This window comes from Strix uralensis, chromosome 3 (genome assembly GCF_047716275.1).
Source record: "Strix uralensis isolate ZFMK-TIS-50842 chromosome 3, bStrUra1, whole genome shotgun sequence".
NCBI classification, from domain to species: Eukaryota; Metazoa; Chordata; class Aves; order Strigiformes; family Strigidae; genus Strix; species Strix uralensis.
The window spans coordinates 107,073,793-107,091,475 of NC_133974.1; the positions used below are offsets into that span (position 1 = coordinate 107,073,793).

The 17,683-nt window shown below is 37.8% G+C and overlaps 1 protein-coding gene across 6 annotated transcripts in view; it reads right to left on the reverse strand.

Annotated features, from left to right (window-relative positions):
* The window catches only part of RAB3GAP2 (RAB3 GTPase activating non-catalytic protein subunit 2), a 50,829-nt gene that overhangs the window by 24,610 nt on the left and 8,536 nt on the right, over window positions 1-17,683 (reverse strand). For 3 of the 6 annotated variants that reach the window (XR_012628267.1, XM_074863748.1, XM_074863745.1), the window contains exons 2-12: window positions 13,506-13,573; window positions 11,005-11,128; window positions 9,406-9,487; window positions 7,294-7,341; window positions 7,102-7,177; window positions 6,853-6,954; window positions 5,655-5,754; window positions 3,089-3,187; window positions 2,093-2,241; window positions 1,064-1,143; window positions 862-951 (exon numbers count right to left, since the gene is read on the reverse strand). Coding sequence is in view for 5 of the 6 variants with exons in the window: in XM_074863748.1 (XP_074719849.1) it covers window positions 862-951; window positions 1,064-1,143; window positions 2,093-2,241; window positions 3,089-3,187; window positions 5,655-5,754; window positions 6,853-6,954; window positions 7,102-7,177; window positions 7,294-7,341; window positions 9,406-9,487; window positions 11,005-11,128; window positions 13,506-13,573 (1,018 nt within the window). In the remaining variant the exon portion in view is untranslated. Of the gene's footprint in view, window positions 1-861; window positions 952-1,063; window positions 1,144-2,092; window positions 2,242-3,088; window positions 3,188-5,654; window positions 5,755-6,852; window positions 6,955-7,101; window positions 7,178-7,293; window positions 7,342-9,405; window positions 9,513-11,004; window positions 11,129-13,505; window positions 13,574-17,683 lie in introns of those variants that run through there. The other 3 variants (XM_074863746.1, XM_074863747.1, XM_074863749.1) reach the window with 3 other exon arrangements.

A 17,683-nucleotide genomic window follows, 5' to 3' on the forward strand; every position in this document is an offset into this window, starting at 1 on the left:
ACAATTGTTCCTCTGAGTCATTGTGGTGACTCGGCCCACCCTGTGGCTCTGCCGAGCAGAGCTGGGCTCTTCTACCAGCACACAGGCGCTCAGGGCATTCAAAAGATTCACCCTCCTTGTAACCCACCGTGTGGTATAAGAAATCTTGTAAGGACTAAGATTTCTTTTTTTAAGATAACATAAAGGTATGGGTAAAATTAACAGCAAATTATGAAAAAAGTTCTTGTGCTGTCTACTGAGAGATCTCATAGATCTGTTAAGTCCTACTGAAAACCAAAGCTCAGAAACTAGGATAAGTGATTGCCTTGTCATGCATTGTCAGGTAAGGATCTCAGAGCAGAGATCTCTCCTTCGTAAGCCCTCTCTTACTGTCAAATAGTCTTGAGAATACTTAAAAAAAAAAAATCAGGAAAAACAATCAAGAATTTAGTCTTTTATCAACTTTCTTGATAACATTAGGCTACAACCTGTTATTCCCATTCTCCTCTCCCCACAGTCAACATGGGAACAGGATACCACCTAATTTCTGTGAGGGGCTTTAAGTTAGCATAAGCAGCAAGCACCTCATGCGGCTTCTTTGAAGCACTTCAGTGATAAATTTCAGGACTGATATTTGTCTGACTGATACTTATACTGTCATTAAACTGTGCACAGTTCTTTTACAGTAACAACAAACCCACACACAGGAAGTGAAAGAGATGAGTAATTGTTTGACCAGAATGATAAATTGAAATGAAACAAAGCTTGAAACAAGTGACCTGCAAACTATCATCGCTGCTTAAAGTCAAGAAAAATCAAAATAATTCAAATAATTAAAAATACAGGAGATCTAAAGCGATCGAGACAGTATGCAAAACTTACCTCACTGCCAGTGGGGTTGCAGGTTCAACTTTTGGTTTCTGTTTTTGGGCAGGTTCTTCTTCATGTTTACTCTTCCAACCAAGCCAGCCACTTGCAATAGAAAAACACATTAGGAGAATCGTACTAACAGTCCTAAAAATCCTCAAACTATTATGTAGCTACCACAATGAAAATAATTTAAGGTAATTCTTTATTTTATTACCTGGCAGCATTAAATAACGCTGAAGTTAGTTTACTTGCAACTGCTAAAGCAACATGAGACAACAGTGGCTGTGAGCTACCCTGAAAGGAAAGAATAAAGTGTTTAGAAAGGTCAAGAAAAAGTCAGCTGTGAGCTACCCTGAAATGAAGGAACAAAGTGTTTAGAAAGCCAAGAAATAGTTCTTACACTGAACTCAACTGCAGAATAGTTTTTCAGGCCTCCTATGGACTTTCAGCTCAGAAAGCATAGCTTTAAGACTCTGCAAAATTTTAATTCATTGCCCCCAGAAAAGCCATTCTGACATCTCTTTACCATTTCAAAATCCTCCTGCAAGTCACTGGTAGCTCAGTATGTTTGTCTGCAACAGAAGTTAAAAAAACCCTGTGTATGATTTATCACGGAGAGTTAGCTGGTGTATGGCTTTGGCATCCTTGCAAATATCAACGCAAGCAGTTTTTTCATAAACATATTGGAAAAACAAGTACAAAATCAAAATTCAATCTAGCATTTTCAATCAACTTTCAATCTTAACAAGGACAGCACACATGTAGGGTCTGAATGTACAAGACACACAGCTACACTGCCATCCTTCTTCAATACAACAGAAGACAATGTAACTGTGCTACAGGTATCATTAAGCATAAGTTGCAGTTTTCTTCAACAAGTAGTAGTTCCACTACATGAAACTACCACAGCATACTCAGGCCATGTGTGTACATGACCAAAGGCCAAAGGCCTCCAAAAATCCCTAAGATGCATGTTTACACAATCTCAACATAATTTTTCAAAAAAAACCTTAGGTTACTTAATTAGCAATAAATTTACAAATGAAAAAAATTACTTGACTATCACATTCATTTTAAGATAGAAAATTTCTCATTAGCAGAAACCTGTGGTAGACATTACTGTCACATTAAGAAGGGGAAATGTCAGCATAAAATGAACATAAGAATACTTCAGAAATACCCATAGAGAAAAGAGAAGGATTATTTATTCAATGTTTCAGCCAGTCAGCTTTGCAGTACATACCTCCAGGGCAAAAAAGAAACCAGTGAAAGGATTGGATCCAACAGTAACATACTGAGACATAGCAGGTGGGCTGTTTTTTATAGCTGCATTATATCCACCTATATTGGAGGCAGTCTTCATTTGATCAAAAGGAGACAGTGTCATGATGCCTAATAAAAACATTAAAGTGAATCTCTTATACTTTCAGAACAAAGGCATGCAATTGCTCTAGAAGAGTAAATATATTCCTGCCTTTTGACTGACCAGCCAACATTCAGGGGGAAGGGAGGAGGAGCAGCTTTAACCACAGACATTCCAAAGAACACAGGAGAAATAACCTAATGTACTCAGGTTAATTAAAAGGCACAGTTGGTTTGTTTAGAAGAAAAAAAAGTTCAGCAGAGTTCAGCAGCAAAAACACATCTAACCAAATTCACTCCACCTGCCTCGTTAGCCCCCTTCTGACCTCTTACCTGCTTTTGTGAAAAGGGTGGAAGAGAAATGAAGCTTACTGTCCCTCAGATCTGCCTGTCTGACATGAACCTGGGCTTCTGCAAATTCCTAAGGAGTAAAAGTCCTTGAGAGCCTAGAAGTTAGTTTGTCGTCTTTGGAAAGGAGCAATCTCAAATTTTATCTTCTTTATATGCTAGACTGAGGGAAGACCCATACCAGTCTTAACCTGTCTGCCAGACAGTTCTTTAACCTGTCAGAAATGGGAATAACTGCATCTGATCTAGTCTCTCTCAGATATTTGTTACCAAACAAGGGATGACAAGACAGCTACAACTGTAACATCCTTTCTCCCCTCAAGTGGGGAGGGAAGGCTCAATCAGACTAGCAGTGAAAGTAAAACAGATTTTTGATGATGGTTAATGAGATCACTCACTACGACAGCCTTCTCCCACTATTTATTTCTGTTCAACTGGTACCGTGAAGCACTCTCACCGCAAATTTAACAGCATGAAAACATTCAGTTTCATTTAAGCCAAGTATCCGAAATTAAACAGAAATGCTTACCAATACTAGCATGGTCAACAATTGTATCCACATCTTGCAAACCCCATTTCTTATAAGCTAATGGTGGAGGCTGGACATTCTCATTGCCTGATGCTGCAGCTGACAAAAGTTGATAAAACAAAAAAAAATTTCTACTGAGTCAAAGTGAAAGGAATAGCATAACAAAGGGAAAAAACCTGATGCAATCTGAAGCCACAAAATAACTTAGTTTTAAATTAACATACATTTAAACACCCACTGAGTTAAAATGGCCCTTTTTATTTAAAAAAATTAAATACCTTAATGAATTTACCTTAATTACCTTAGTGAAATTAAAGCATTTTAAAAAATTAACTGAATAAAACTGCACATGATATTCCATCACAACTACATTTTGTACTTGCAGAGAGTCTTGTTTTACTAGTCATTTATGGTTTAATATTCTGTACAATTTTAAAATGCTACTACAATTTCTTTCTGTGGTCTGGGCATGTTTAAGTGGAAACTCCCTTGCCAAAGCACTTGCAAAGTCAGCACATCCACTAGATACGTAACAGTGTGAGGTAAGAACAGTGGTAAAGCTGAAGCAATGATTGAAACTCTTCAAAACATCTATTACAACAAACAGAAATGATCAAGAATGAAAGAAGATCTAGCACTCTGGCTGCAGATATTACAACTAGCTGTAAGTGCTTCTCTGCAAATGGTGGTGATCTCTCATTGAAAGAGTAGAGCGTGTTCTGTTTGTGAAAGTAAGTGGATATTTCACACTACAGTGTCTGTTTCCTTTTGTATTTGTTGCATGATTCACAGAACATTAGTTTATAAAGTTCTGATTTACAAGAGTTTTGCCTTCTCTTATATTCCATGGAAACGCTACTGTTTCATTAAGAGGATAAGAATAAACATTATTAGACAGACCCAGGGAACCATCTAGCACGGCAGATCAGGATCTGAGCAGAGCTAAAAACAGATGTCCTGAACTGGAAGAAAGAGTGAGCAATCCATTCCTATTGGCCATCCCCATATGATTCAGAGAAGAGCAGTCTCACCACAGCAGCATTTCCCAGTTCTTTACCACTCATCCCTTCCAGGTAAGATTCAAGCCTTAGTTTAAGGGTGCTGCTGTCTCAGCAGTTCCTAATGCTATCATGCTGGCAGATCCGTTGTGCTTCCCACCTACACCCAGCCTCACGATTATCTGCTGATGTGGCTTGCTGTAGAGGAAACAAGAATCTGACAGATCTGAAGTTCAATGAGACCAACCATCAGGAAATTCAGGAGAACAATTCAGCAACAGCACCTGTTCCACATTTTATCTCGCAGAATTGTAACAGTGCCACACTTGGGCAATCTACCACGCAGTACTGCTGTGTGGTTCTCCTCTCACCCCAGGGCACTGACCCTGTTTCCAAATCAGAGTATAAACAGGCACTGAACTAAAGGAACAGGATCAAAGGCTGCACAATCAAACCAAATATCAAAAGCTCTTAGACTTTAACACAAAGACCAGTGACTGTTACCTACATCATCATCACCACAGCATTATCACCTCCCAGAAAGTCCTTACAGGGAAGAAAAGCACTTCACTGACAGTGAAATCAGCATCCTGACATGCTAAGAAGCACCTTAGCAGTATGCTGTGGGTTAACCCCAGTGGGCAGCTAAGCACCATACAGATGCTCGCTCACTCCCTCCTAGTGAGAATAGACTTTATTAGATGGAGCCAGGGAACCATTTAGCGTGGCAGATCAGGATCTGAGCAGAGCTAAAATCAGATATCTAGGGAAGAATACTGGAACAAGGACACACATGTAACAGTGGGAGGGGAAGTGAATCGGAAGAGTAAAAGTGAGAAAACTTGTGGGTTGAGATAAATATGGTTTAACAGCTAAAGCAAAAGCTCTGTAGGCAAACAAAGCAAAACAATTAACTCATTCACTACTTCCCATCAGCAGGCAGGTGTATAGCTGTTTCCAGGAAAGCAGGGCTTCATCACACGTAACGGTTACCTGGGAAGTCATATGCCCTAACTCTGAACATTCCCCCCTTTCCTCCTTCTCTGCTCCCAGCTTTTATCACCAGGCACAACATCATATGGTGTGGGATAGCCCTTTGGTCAGTTGGGGTCAGCTGTTCAAGCTGCGTCTCCTCCCTGTTTCTGGTTAACCTCCAGCCTGCTCACTGGCAGGGCAGTGTGAGAAACAGAAAAAGCCCTGACACTGTGTCAGCACTGCTCAGCAATAGCTAAAACATCAGTGTGTTCTTAACGCTGTTTTCATCACAAATCCAAAACACAGCACCATACTAGCTATTATGAAGAAAATTAACTCTATCCCAGACAAAACCAGTATACAGTATTATGGTGAGAATGTACAAAACAGTCAATGCTACTCAGACAATTTGTGCTCCAAGAACATTTCCTGTAGAGGAAGAAATTTCCTTGTATGTAGCAGATGTCTATATATTGATGGACAAGCAAGGAAGATCCAAATTCCACCTTGATTTGATATTTAACAAACATAACTTCATGTAATGTAAAGTACTTTTAATGGAGTCAGAAATAAACATTTCCTCTTAAACCTACCTCTTGCTACCTGATTGCGACACGCACGAAGGGACTGAAAGAGGCTGAAACCATCAATTGTCACAATTGCTGCTGGATATAAGATACTTAGTTCTTCATTCTGTGGAAGAAAATGCGGGAAGGGAGACAAAAAAAACCCACTGTTACTGTTGTAACAGCTTCTTTTCTGGCTTTTTATACTATTAACTACCAAAGATGAGGATTACACCCAGAGAGTTAGTATCTAACAAGCCACAGGCTACAGACTAAGGCAAAACTACAGAAATTTAGTATTAAACCATCCAGTATATGAATAAGTAAGTTACTTAGGCACATAATTCTGTATCTTTATTTTCTTTCAATGACTTTTATGTTTGCTTAATATATTTTATGTCTTAGGGAAAAAATACAAAAGTTACAGCAGCTTGTGAAGGCCACAGAAAAACAGGTTTATCTAGAATGCAAGTATCAAGGTTTTATGAGCCAAATGCTGAAACTGGATTAGCGCCTGAATTACCACTTGGGCACATAAATGCTAATGTGGTGATATAAATTCAAGACTCAAATTCCTTAATGCTTCTGTATTTCAAAACTGATCCCAAAATGTCATGCTAAAATCACATAAGCATTTGTACAAAGCAAGCTTGGAAATTTCTGTAACTTCTTTAGTTTTCTGCATAAAGCATGACAACTCAGCCAAGAGCAAAGAAAGCTGGCTTTTCTGCTAAATAGCTTGAGCTCTGCAAGAGCCTTCTCTGTAGGAAATACTCATAATGACATGCAGGTTCCTAGCACTATCTCCTATAAAGATTGTTTTCATTTTCAGCTATCTTCTCTGTGAAATAACTAAGTTCTTATGAATGGGTACATATAGCTCTCAGCACCTGTCAAGTTGCATTTTCTCCTTTCATCAATACATTAATGTATTTTGTGCACATAGATTAATAAAGAGGAAATGAATGAAGCCTTCCTTTACAAGGTTATGACAGAGAAAAACAGAACAAATCTACAGAGCTAAATACTCAAAAAAATAAAAAGAAATTCTGAATCCTCAAACTATACAGACATGAATACTTCTAGAACAAGAAATCCAGTCTCTTGTTCTAAGGAATCGTCCATTCCGTCAAAAACTGGTAAAGGACATAGAGGATTCACAGAGAAGACTCCCTTCCATACCCCATAACACTGCCACTTCGCTTTTGAAATAATCTGACAAAACCTGTTCTGTGACACCAGGATGCCTGGGAATTTCATAGGTTCTGCACTTAAGCTGTAGGACGGGATCTTCATTTAAAAGCTGTGCAAGAAGCAGTACTCCACTCTAGAAGAGAAAGAATAATAAGCATGAACATTTCTGCCCCTTTTCTTAGGGAAGGCAAAAAGCACTATCTGCAGAAACAGCAGGTTTATAGAAATAGATGTTTATTACAATAGCTTGCTTGTGGGCTTGCCATGCTGAGAAACATACCTCGGTGTAAAAACGAACATAGCCAGAGGTGAAGCCAACCACAATGCAGGTCCAGTCAGGACGGCCTGTGGAACTCCTGTTTCACAAAGACATACTAGAAGTTAAAAACAAATCCTGCTCTAAGCTGTAGACAAATAAAAGTGTTATATAAGGAGACTGATGATGCATATACATAAGAGTATCAATCCTTACCTCTTCTGACTTGCCAGCGGGATACACAATACACTACTCACACATTCACTAGAAACAGAAAGATAAAACTAGTAAGTATATTTTTTTCTCCAGTTTTGAAATTTTACTCTACACAAGAGATCTTGCCAAGTCAGCATTTTTAATATTTTAGTATATTAATGCAGCAGACAATATATCAAATTCATACTAAAAAGCAAAAAAACCCCTTTCGTTTTAAAGACATTTTCAATTACAGGTTCATGAGTGCCCAAATAAATTGCATGAGTGCTCATTACACCTTGCTAATGTTGTCTTTCATCATTCACAGACTGATTATTCTGCCAGTACTTTTCAGTATTCAAGTTAAATCTCTTGTACCTAAAGGTAAATAATTTTATTCTGATCTATAAATGATATACCAAGAACAAACACTTTTTTTTAAAAAACAACTGAAGCATACTTGCCAAAATAAATTTTTGAAATACATTATGCAGTTAGGTAGATTTTATATCCATTACATTGCACTGCTTTATAATTTGAGAGCGTTTGAAGGGCTAACATGGTCTTCCCAGTTAATGCAGTAACTGCGCGTGCTCAATGCATGGCAGGCAAAGCATGCAGAAGACAAGCAGATGAGCAGGCCTCAATATCTCAAATCAAAAGTTATTTAACTGTTACCATGATAGAAAGTTTTATACTGTCTGGGGAAAGAGAAGCAGTACAAAGGTTTTATAAACGAGCATATAAATTCAAGATGACACGCCAAACAGCACTTAGAGCATAAATGCCCGCCATACTGTTGATTATTTGCATTTCAGGTCACCTCCATTCCCCAAGGAGTGATTAAAGAATCAGGCTACACAGTTACAGGAAAAAAAAAAAATCTTTCTAAATGCAAGTTTGACATGAGTTGCAATTCAATTACAACTTCAAAGCAATGTTAAATATCTCAGTGAAATCTCATCTTCCAATAGCAAGGCTTAGCCACCACAGAACTTTATCAGTTGATGGCAACTTTGGGAAAAAAACCAAACACACAAAGAAGTCAAGTCTTTTGACAATCTGACAGTAATTGCTGTATTTACACTTCCACAGAAATAGAACCCTCACCTATGGGAACACTCACAAACCTTAAATCAAGATGTAGTGAACATAACCATGCTTACCTAAAGAAAGCTACCTGTTCTGTACGATAGTGTCTCTTGGGGCTGTAACAGTAGTAAGAAACAAACTCCCAAGCTGAATTTCTTTTCCTTTTTCATTAATAGAAGATGACAGGGTAATTTCAGTGGTAGTATGGGGAAAAAAAAACTTAGATGCACACAAAAAGGTTCAAATGTGTGGCAGCAGCAGTTTTATAAAAAAGGATTATGATTTTTACAGATTGGAGAGAAGCCGATTAAGCCAACACCTCCTGCAGCAGAACAGAAGGTTGAAGCCAATAGGGAGCATGTTCAGAGGCAGACAGCAACTCAAGGCTGCAAACTTAATAACGAAATGCAAAATCCTCTTCCATATGGGAGATTCAAGAAAGCGTCTGTCTGGTTATTTGAAGACAGATCGAGCAGAAGTATTGTATAAATACCAAATGTATGACCAAAGCAAATCTTCCAAGTCCCTAAATGACTTAGAGCCCAAAACCATTTCTTGATCAGAGAGATGACTTTATATTTGCTTGAGGTTTTTCAAAAATGAAAAGAAGTATTTCTAAAACAACTTCATACATTTCCGGTTGCAACATCCCCGAACAAAATTTCACCTCTACTATAAAAATAGATTTTTCAAAAAGGGTACTTTTTTTTCCCCCCTTCTAGAACAGGAACTTATAAAAAGCATTATAATCCAGATCTCTTAAAATGTCCAAATTACATGCAAATGCACAGATTTTGTATGAACTTGTCCTGAGATGTCACACTACGCATGAAGAGCAACCTTTGCAGACAATGTTTCTGATCACCCAGGTTACTCCATTTCTGTTTTCAACATTAAAATGCATAAGACCATGAATGCACTCGGATGAAAGAAAAAAAAACACCAAAAAAACACAAAACCACAATATAAGTAAAAAGCATATGCTACTAAGTATTAAACATGAAAATGACATTTTAATCACAGCTGCATTTCAACACCTACCCTTCTTCAACATTCAGAGAGCCACTCCAGCCAACAGCATACTGCATTTCCTCTTTTCCCTTGTCACTCTGCTTCCATTTAGCTGCCGTTAAGAATAAAGACACCATCTATAAAACTGTAATGTTCTGCATCTCTCAAATGTAGTTCTATTCCTAAACCTTCTGTACAATATATCCTACCATGCTTAGATTAAGTATCAATTACAAACCTCGAAGACCATAAAAATAACAAGATGTTTTTAGTGACTCTTCTAAAGAACTCTCACGTTTCCTTAGAAATTTATATGGAACACACACTACTAAAATTCTGAAATGCCTAGATTTGTTTAAAAAGATTTACACAGTAACATCTACTTCATCAAATTTTAGAAGGTTCAATTCATGAAACAGGGTTCATTAGGAGAAAAGTACTAAGCAAGGGCAAACTTGTGGGAAAATTGCTGAAGATTACCTTAAATAAACAGAAAATTTTAATTTTAACTGCCAAGAAGGACATGGGAATTCTACATTAAATCTGACAATTTTTAATCACGTAATCGTGTCAAACACTATACTTTGTTTTTCACAGGGTGGTATTACAGCTGACATCTGATTGTTGAATCATCTCCAAGGTACCAACGGACAACTACAAAAAAAGTTAGTGTCGTGTGCCATTTGTCTGACACCTAAAATCTGAGACACCGGAACACTCCTGCCACTGTGTGGTACAGTTGCCACTGTGCAGTTCAGCAGAAGCAGTTCTCCATCAAGTGAGCTAAATTACCTCCTTATTCTTGATCCAGTAAGAACTTTCTGAGGAGTACTGCTAGCTTTTATTTTCTGGTGAAAAACTAGCAACTAATCTACATTGGGTTTGGAAAACACAACTTTGCAGGGAATGACAAATGAAGCATGACAACTCAGTGCAGTCTGACCAGTTATGCAACTCTGAGCTTCAACAGCCTGGTTTTGGTCTAAAATGGTATAATATTCCCCATATCAGGAGGTTTCCCTTAATCATGCTCACATGTCACCAACTGCAGCTGTTAATAGCACCAGCACCCCAGGCAACAGCACATATGTAAACAGTAGCTGGCCGATCAGCATTCATACATTACTAAGAGTACCTTTAGAAGTTCTGAGAGCCCTACTTTAAAGTAAAATATAAAGCCACACATTCTTCAAGATGGAGAAGAATTTTCTATCAAAGGTGGAAATCTCAAAAACAATCCACCTCAATACTCCCTTCTCCAAGAGACACCAGCTCAGTTCATTTTTTCAAGGGAAAATAAAATAAGGCCAAGTATTTCTTAATGGCTTAAAAGAAAAGTTTTGGTTTTGTTATGGAGCACAATTAATGTCACTATCTCTGAGCATCTCATACAACTGGGTAGCTATATATAAAATAGTTTTCTTGGATCAAAATATAGCTGAGAAGTAAAGACAAAATAACTTACTTGACAAGCAGCACCTAGAAAACGCATGATGTGTACTATATAACACTCCAAAATTCTTGAAGGTATGACTTGGGGGGTAAGCAGATGGGGGCAGGGGGAAACAAATCTTGTCCTGATTACCATTAATTGTTCCAGCATATATACTTAGTAGAATGTATACTTACGCACTAGAAAGACTGCTTTCTGTTCATTAGCTATTACCATCAGGTCATTTGTTGGGGACAAGGACAGCACACAGTCCTGAAGCCAGTAATTTCTCTGGGTCTTGGAATTAGATTCCTCTTCTTCCTACAGGTAAAGCTTTAGTCAATGTACGCAACAATTTTTAAACATAGCAGAACTTGTAAGATTCATGACAACAATTTGGCTTGCCCTCAATAGCTGCACTGGACTATTACTTATCAAGTCACTAGAGCTCCAACTTGCATGAAAAACCATGAGAAATGCATCAACCTTGCATTAATTCCATATGTTTACAAAACAGAAAACAAAGTAGTACTCATTATTAACTCAAAATCATCTCCCTAAAGAGACACTTGAAGAATGAGATTTAAAGTTTTATTATTATTGATTAGAGACTGGTAAGAATCTCTTCAGTTATTCTCATTATAATCTATACTCAAAACGAACAATTTACCCAAGCTCATACACTGATCAGCATTAAGTAAATATATGCATATACAAGGAAAGTAACTAAGCTGGCATTCACACTAAAGCCTCATGGTAACATGCAACAGGTATCATGTGCCTTTCCACAACAAGGGACTTCACAAAGAAACAAATTCAAACTAAGTAGTGCCAAGTTTCATGGGTTTAATGACAGGTAAAGACTTAAATACCAGTTATTTAATTAAATAAAATTATCTGTATGCATAAACAAAGAACTTGAAATCTAAAGACATAAAATATGGCCATCTTATATTAGTGACAAAAATAAGCTAAGGATTAAAACAGGAAAAGCACTGAACTTGTCAGAAGAAATTACTTTAAAAGGTGAAGAATGATTAAAATCAGCATTTAAGACAAGATTTCCACATTATCTCTACAAAACAGCTAATCAGTTCCATAAAAGGACACCATGTGGAAGAAAACTTTTTAAAAATTTTAGTATCTTTCCTTTTTTTTTTTTTTCAATTTTCAATGCCTTCTCAAAAGTTGCTGTGTTCCATGAAATAGATACTTGTCCAGGTGACTTGAGTAATGCAAAGAAAAGATGCATTTTATACCAACTATAACAAATAACTCAAATCAACAGTTAAAACTTTTAACAAGGGAATTCATTGTTATATTATACTAATAATTCTCCACTCTGTGCTAGACTGATACACTCATTTTGGTGTGTGTTCAGACATACAGACATGTATTTATATGCTCCTACACAGAGCAACCTGTTTGCTGTGGATGACAGTTTTTCCTTTCTGAAGAGTTTAACCTGGAACCACTAGCAGCTTTGGAAGAAAACATGTAAGCAGAGGAGAAGGAGGTCTTTAGCAAGAAGTTTGTGAACTATCTTGACATTTTTAGAAAAAGAGTGAAAAATAAGGCAATTTCAATTTAGCAACACCTGCTGGTTCTATCAAATTACAACATAAGTAGAAAACAAAGCATTTGTTCTCCTCATTAAGTTATAAACATCACAGCACGTGTAACAAGATGTGGCCTGAGAAACACACGCATTTCATGGCAATTATAGTGGAGCTGAATACCCACTGTAATTAAAAAAATTTTATACTCTTGTCATTCCCTGACATCATTATCAGTGATTCATCCCTGGGACACACCATGCTCATTTCAACTTGTTTGTCACCTCAGCTGAAAAAATACTTTTCCCTGCTGAAGTAAGTAGTTACAAGGATACTGTCCAACTCCTTGGGTACTACTTCCTGCATGCTGAGATAAAGACAGCAGATAAGAGAGTTTTATTAGTAAGGTGAGGTCTAGATTCCTCAGTCTACCCCATTAGCTCTCTCTAATAGGGAATTAATCAAGCAATTCTGTTCAGATGATTCATTCAGGTGCAGAGGATTTCTACACAGACAGCTTCCCTAGCATCTTATGCAAATCAGTTGGTAGCTAGAAGTCTCAGCCTTACCAGCAATAGACTAGCCACGTTATTCTTAGTTGAACTAGTTGGGCAGAGCAATGTTTTTCCCCCTTCAAAGAGCAACTGTGCCGCCCTATCCTACATATGTAATTTGATGCCTCCTGTAACACCATGACGCACATCACAACATAAAAGGAGTACTACGTGATCATTAGAAAGATGCTTGTGTCAGAGGTTCATGATTTAGGAGGTTTTGATTTCTATTAATTCATGGTAGATTATTACAACTCCACTGCCATGCCCTACTGTCTCTGGTTAGCTACAGCACAAAAAAGATGTCCCCAGCTGCAGCAGCACAGAAAGATGTGTGTATGCTCTAGTGAGAAAAAACCTACAGAATACAAGAATATGAGTAATTATCACAGTAGGTAACATCCAAGCTGTATTTACAAACAATTACAGGAGCAAGGAACAAGCAAGCAGCCACATTTAAAACATTGGTCAAGATCCTTCTTGCCCAGGTGATAACTATATGAGAAAAAAAAACACACCACACAAACAAGTGGAAAAGTTTTTTAGAATAGGCAAGTTAGCAATGAAAACTCATATATATGAACTCACAGGTTCTTGTAATTCTGCTTCATCCCAGGCTCCCCAGTCACCGTCTTCCCAGCTTGTTGATTTGCCTGCTTTAAACAAAAAAAGATGTTACAGGAATACAGCACAGGCAATGAAAAGCACAATCAAAAAGGACTGCTGGTGGTTGTTTTCCTTTCCCCACCAATGCATTGTTACTTCATTTATGGCAGATACTAAACGAGTTCTACAGAAAGAACCATGCAGTGGTTAAAATGGCTGTCCTACCTCTCTGTATTTACTTTCATTTTTGACACTATGGAAAAGTAGTTACAGAAGATGTAACTTAAGTACAAATTGGAAATGGGTGTAACAACACCTGTGTCAAATTAATTCTGACAGACTGCATCTAGAACTCTGGGTAAGTACAGTGCTTGGTACAACACGTCACTGATCCTTCAACAGGACCTCTCTGCACTTTACTAGAACAAATTATTCAATCAGATTTGTCTTTTCTCAGTATCTCTCACATTTCAAGAGAGCTAATGCACATTGCTAGTTTTATACAGCAAGTCAAAGCAAAGAGTAAGGGCATAAGCAGGGGAAACCCTACACGTCCACTTCACAAAAACTTTCTCCAGCAGGTAGAGAGACTTAAGACCTCACTGCAAAATTTAAGCTTTAGCTTAATTTTTCTAATTATTACTACTCCAAAGACAACAAAAGCCCCATCTTGTACATATTAGGCAGCTACAGAGGGAAAGTAAGGGCACAGCAGGCTCTCTCCAACCCTTCAGGACTCTATGGATATGCCCCCAGATGTTTTACTAACTGGCATAAGACCAGGTGTAACACACTACAAGAACCACATATGCAGAATATGCACATATGAGAAACAATATTTTTATGCATAAGTAAAATATCTTCCTTTCCATAATGGTGGATTTTGGTTTGAGTTAAGTCAATTGCAGCATCAATCAGTAGCACTGTAAGTTCGTTTCAACAGGGAATGACAGTACACGGAAATTCCTCTGTGACAGCAAAACATCTAAGCCCAGGATAATGCAGATCCCACCATCACTCCCTTGCCAAAGCAAAAGCTGAAGCTGTGGCCTCTGAGGGGATGATGAGCACAAGGTCCTTGGCTATTCATATCTTTGCAAGACAACACAGAGGAAAACTAAGGAGATACTGATCAGTTTCAATTATGTCATTCAGAAACCTCAGAGAAACCACAAGCTTACAAAATACCTCAAACACCTGAGAAAACAGAGATTCATAGAGACAGGCCTACTTCTCAGTTATGAAGAGTGGCTGTATTAGTCTTACATAAAACACATCTGAAATTCTTTCATCTAAAAATACAGAATGTGATGTGAATTTAAAAGCCTATGCAAAGGGTAATTATGCACAGGCATTGAGTAGAAGAGGTACAATTCTCAACCACCACCATCACTGGGACCCTCAATAAGTCAAGAAGCATCACTGTAGTTCAGCAGAAAAGCCAAGTACTGACTTCCATCTAGAAGCACTAGCATGAAATCTGAAGCAATAACATCGGTAAGACTTTTCCAAGGATTTCTTTCAAGTTTTTCATTAACAGATATCATAGCTACTCTGACCGTAAGAAGTTGTTTAAATGCCATGTCTCAAATTCATTTAAATTTAGTTTTAAGCAAGCAAGATTTTGCCATACAAACAGTATGGACAAGACAAGAAGGTTTGCATCAAGAGCACTCCAATTTTATTTGGTCTAAAAACTCTGGTTCCTTTACTACCAAACAAAGAAAGGCAGAATCCAGTACAACACCACAGAAATCTGTATTCTGTACGTTTAGGCAGATTTTTAAACTTTTGTATGGCTAATGAAGGCAAAAAAACTTAAATATTTTAGCTTAAGAAAGAAACTTTCCACCAATGCTGTTGAGAAGGTATTTCACAATACTGTAGAAGACAAAATGCCCGCTCCATGAATAACTTTTGCTAAAATTGAGAGGTCTGTATCATCTACAAAATGGGCAAGTCAGCCAGTTTTACTGCATCATCATCAATACAGATCTGACTGCACACTTCTTTCAGACATAACTATATAAGCAACAGGCTTCCAAGGATCACAGTCTCATCTTCTCTATGAGGTTGAGAATTTTCCAGTGTACAAATACAGAAAGGAGAATTATGGCAAATACTGTTGAATATAAACCATGAGAAGAAAACAGTAACTAACTTCATTGTTTAGTTTAAGATAGCTAACGAAACTCCACTTCTGTTTGCATTTTATTATCTCAAAAGGTAACAAAATCTTCTTCCTATAAAATTCATGAAGGAAAGAAATCTGTCAGTGTGCCACAGCCCAGAGAGAAAAAACCATATCCAAGAAACAGTTAGGGCCAATGCCTTCCCTACAGCACAGAGCAGACCAAATTTTCCAAGAAACCTCAGCCACTTCAGTTCTGAGGCTGAATACACAACATAAAACTTCAACTGTGAGGATTCTTGCTGCCTCTTTGCAAATAGCTACATTTTCATGGTTGCTGTCACCTTCCTCAGATGAAGCTAGGTCAAACAAAAAAGGATGGAAAAATGAGGTAATGGTGAGGCACCATCCCACTGATGAAGCTGCAGAGATCTTTCAAAACTGTAACCTGCTCTGCAAAGCCAGCACCTCCTCCAGCTTACAAGGGGTTACAAGCTTGCTCCTTCATATCCATCCTCCACATTGTACAGACTATCCCTGCACAGGCTAATCATATGTATTTCTCAAGCCCCTGCATGCATTCTTTCCTTGCTTCCATACATTATTTTTTTTTAAATAGATTAAAAATAAAATTGCTTCCTTATCCATATTATTCAGACACTTCACCTATGCAATGGCTAGCAAAGCAAGGTATTAAACAACAGACATCTAATCTCTGAAACAATGGACAGAGGAGCAACAGAGGGACACACCTGTCATACTTCAACTCAAACCACACTATTATTCACCTGTGTCACTGAGTCACAGAAGCTGTCAGCTTGCAGAGACTTTCCAATGCACCAGCACCTGATAAGGCTGGTCAAGTTAGAGATGACATAGGATCTCAGTTCTGTTTATAATGAAGATTTTAAGAAATACCCAACCATTTCCGTTAGTAACATTGCAGATCAGAACTAGTAACTGTGGAATGTAAGACATTACCTAGTACCCAGGACCTAAACAAGCCCTAAACAGTTCTTGACTTGCAAACACGTTCATTTTTTCCAGTCCACCGTTGGGAAAAACCAAGCTTTCCTGTGCAAATCTACATTTCCATTCATCTCTATCTCTGACTAGTAGTAGATGCCTGGTAAACAGTTCTTCCTACTTTGATAAAGCAGCAACAATATTCCAGATTTTGCTTTACTATGGAGATTGCAAAAATAAAAGTTCATCTGTTGGCTCTACAAGAACCACTTCATTCTTTAATTTGAAGCATATAGCATTAAAACTCCATGATCATCACATTTGAAACTTTAGAGCTGCTTAAAATGCTGTGTATGTGCAGCACTGATGTTAATGTACAACAGAATTCAAGTATATTTATCATAAACTTAATACGCAAAAGAACAATTTCTACTGATAAGCACGTTTTGTTTAAAAGACAAGAACAGCAGAGAGAGAAACCTTAGCAACAGAACTAGATCAATGAGGTTTAATTGGCATTTAACAGGTCAAATTCAATATGAAGGGTGTTTTTACTCAGTCTCAGACTTCCTCCCCAAACCGCAGAATATAACTCTGAGCACAGAAAACTGCCAGTGTCCTCCCTTCCAGAGCAGCACGATGACCTGGGACAGGCAGCAGAAGCCTTTCCCTCCCGCCCTCACGTCTACGTTCCAGCTCTATGCATCAGGTTACCAGACGACACACTTGGCATGGGCTTGCCCAGAAAAGTCTGTGTTTGCCTTAGTGGGAGAGTATGTATTGAAAACTGGACCCTCAAAGCCACAAAGGTCAAACTACCCCCACCTACACAGATATATAGCTTTAAAACAAGAAAGTTCAAGTTCATAGACTTTTTTTTAATAGAAAAGTTTCAACTCAGGCACAAGCCAATAATCTGTCCTCAACAGGTTTTAGATTATTTGCCATAAAATATCAAGCTGCATTAGCCAAAAAACTAGTATGTACACTCTTCATACACATAAAAATGATAAATAAAACCAAGTCATGCATCAATTTGTTTTGAATCTTAATGTACTGGCTT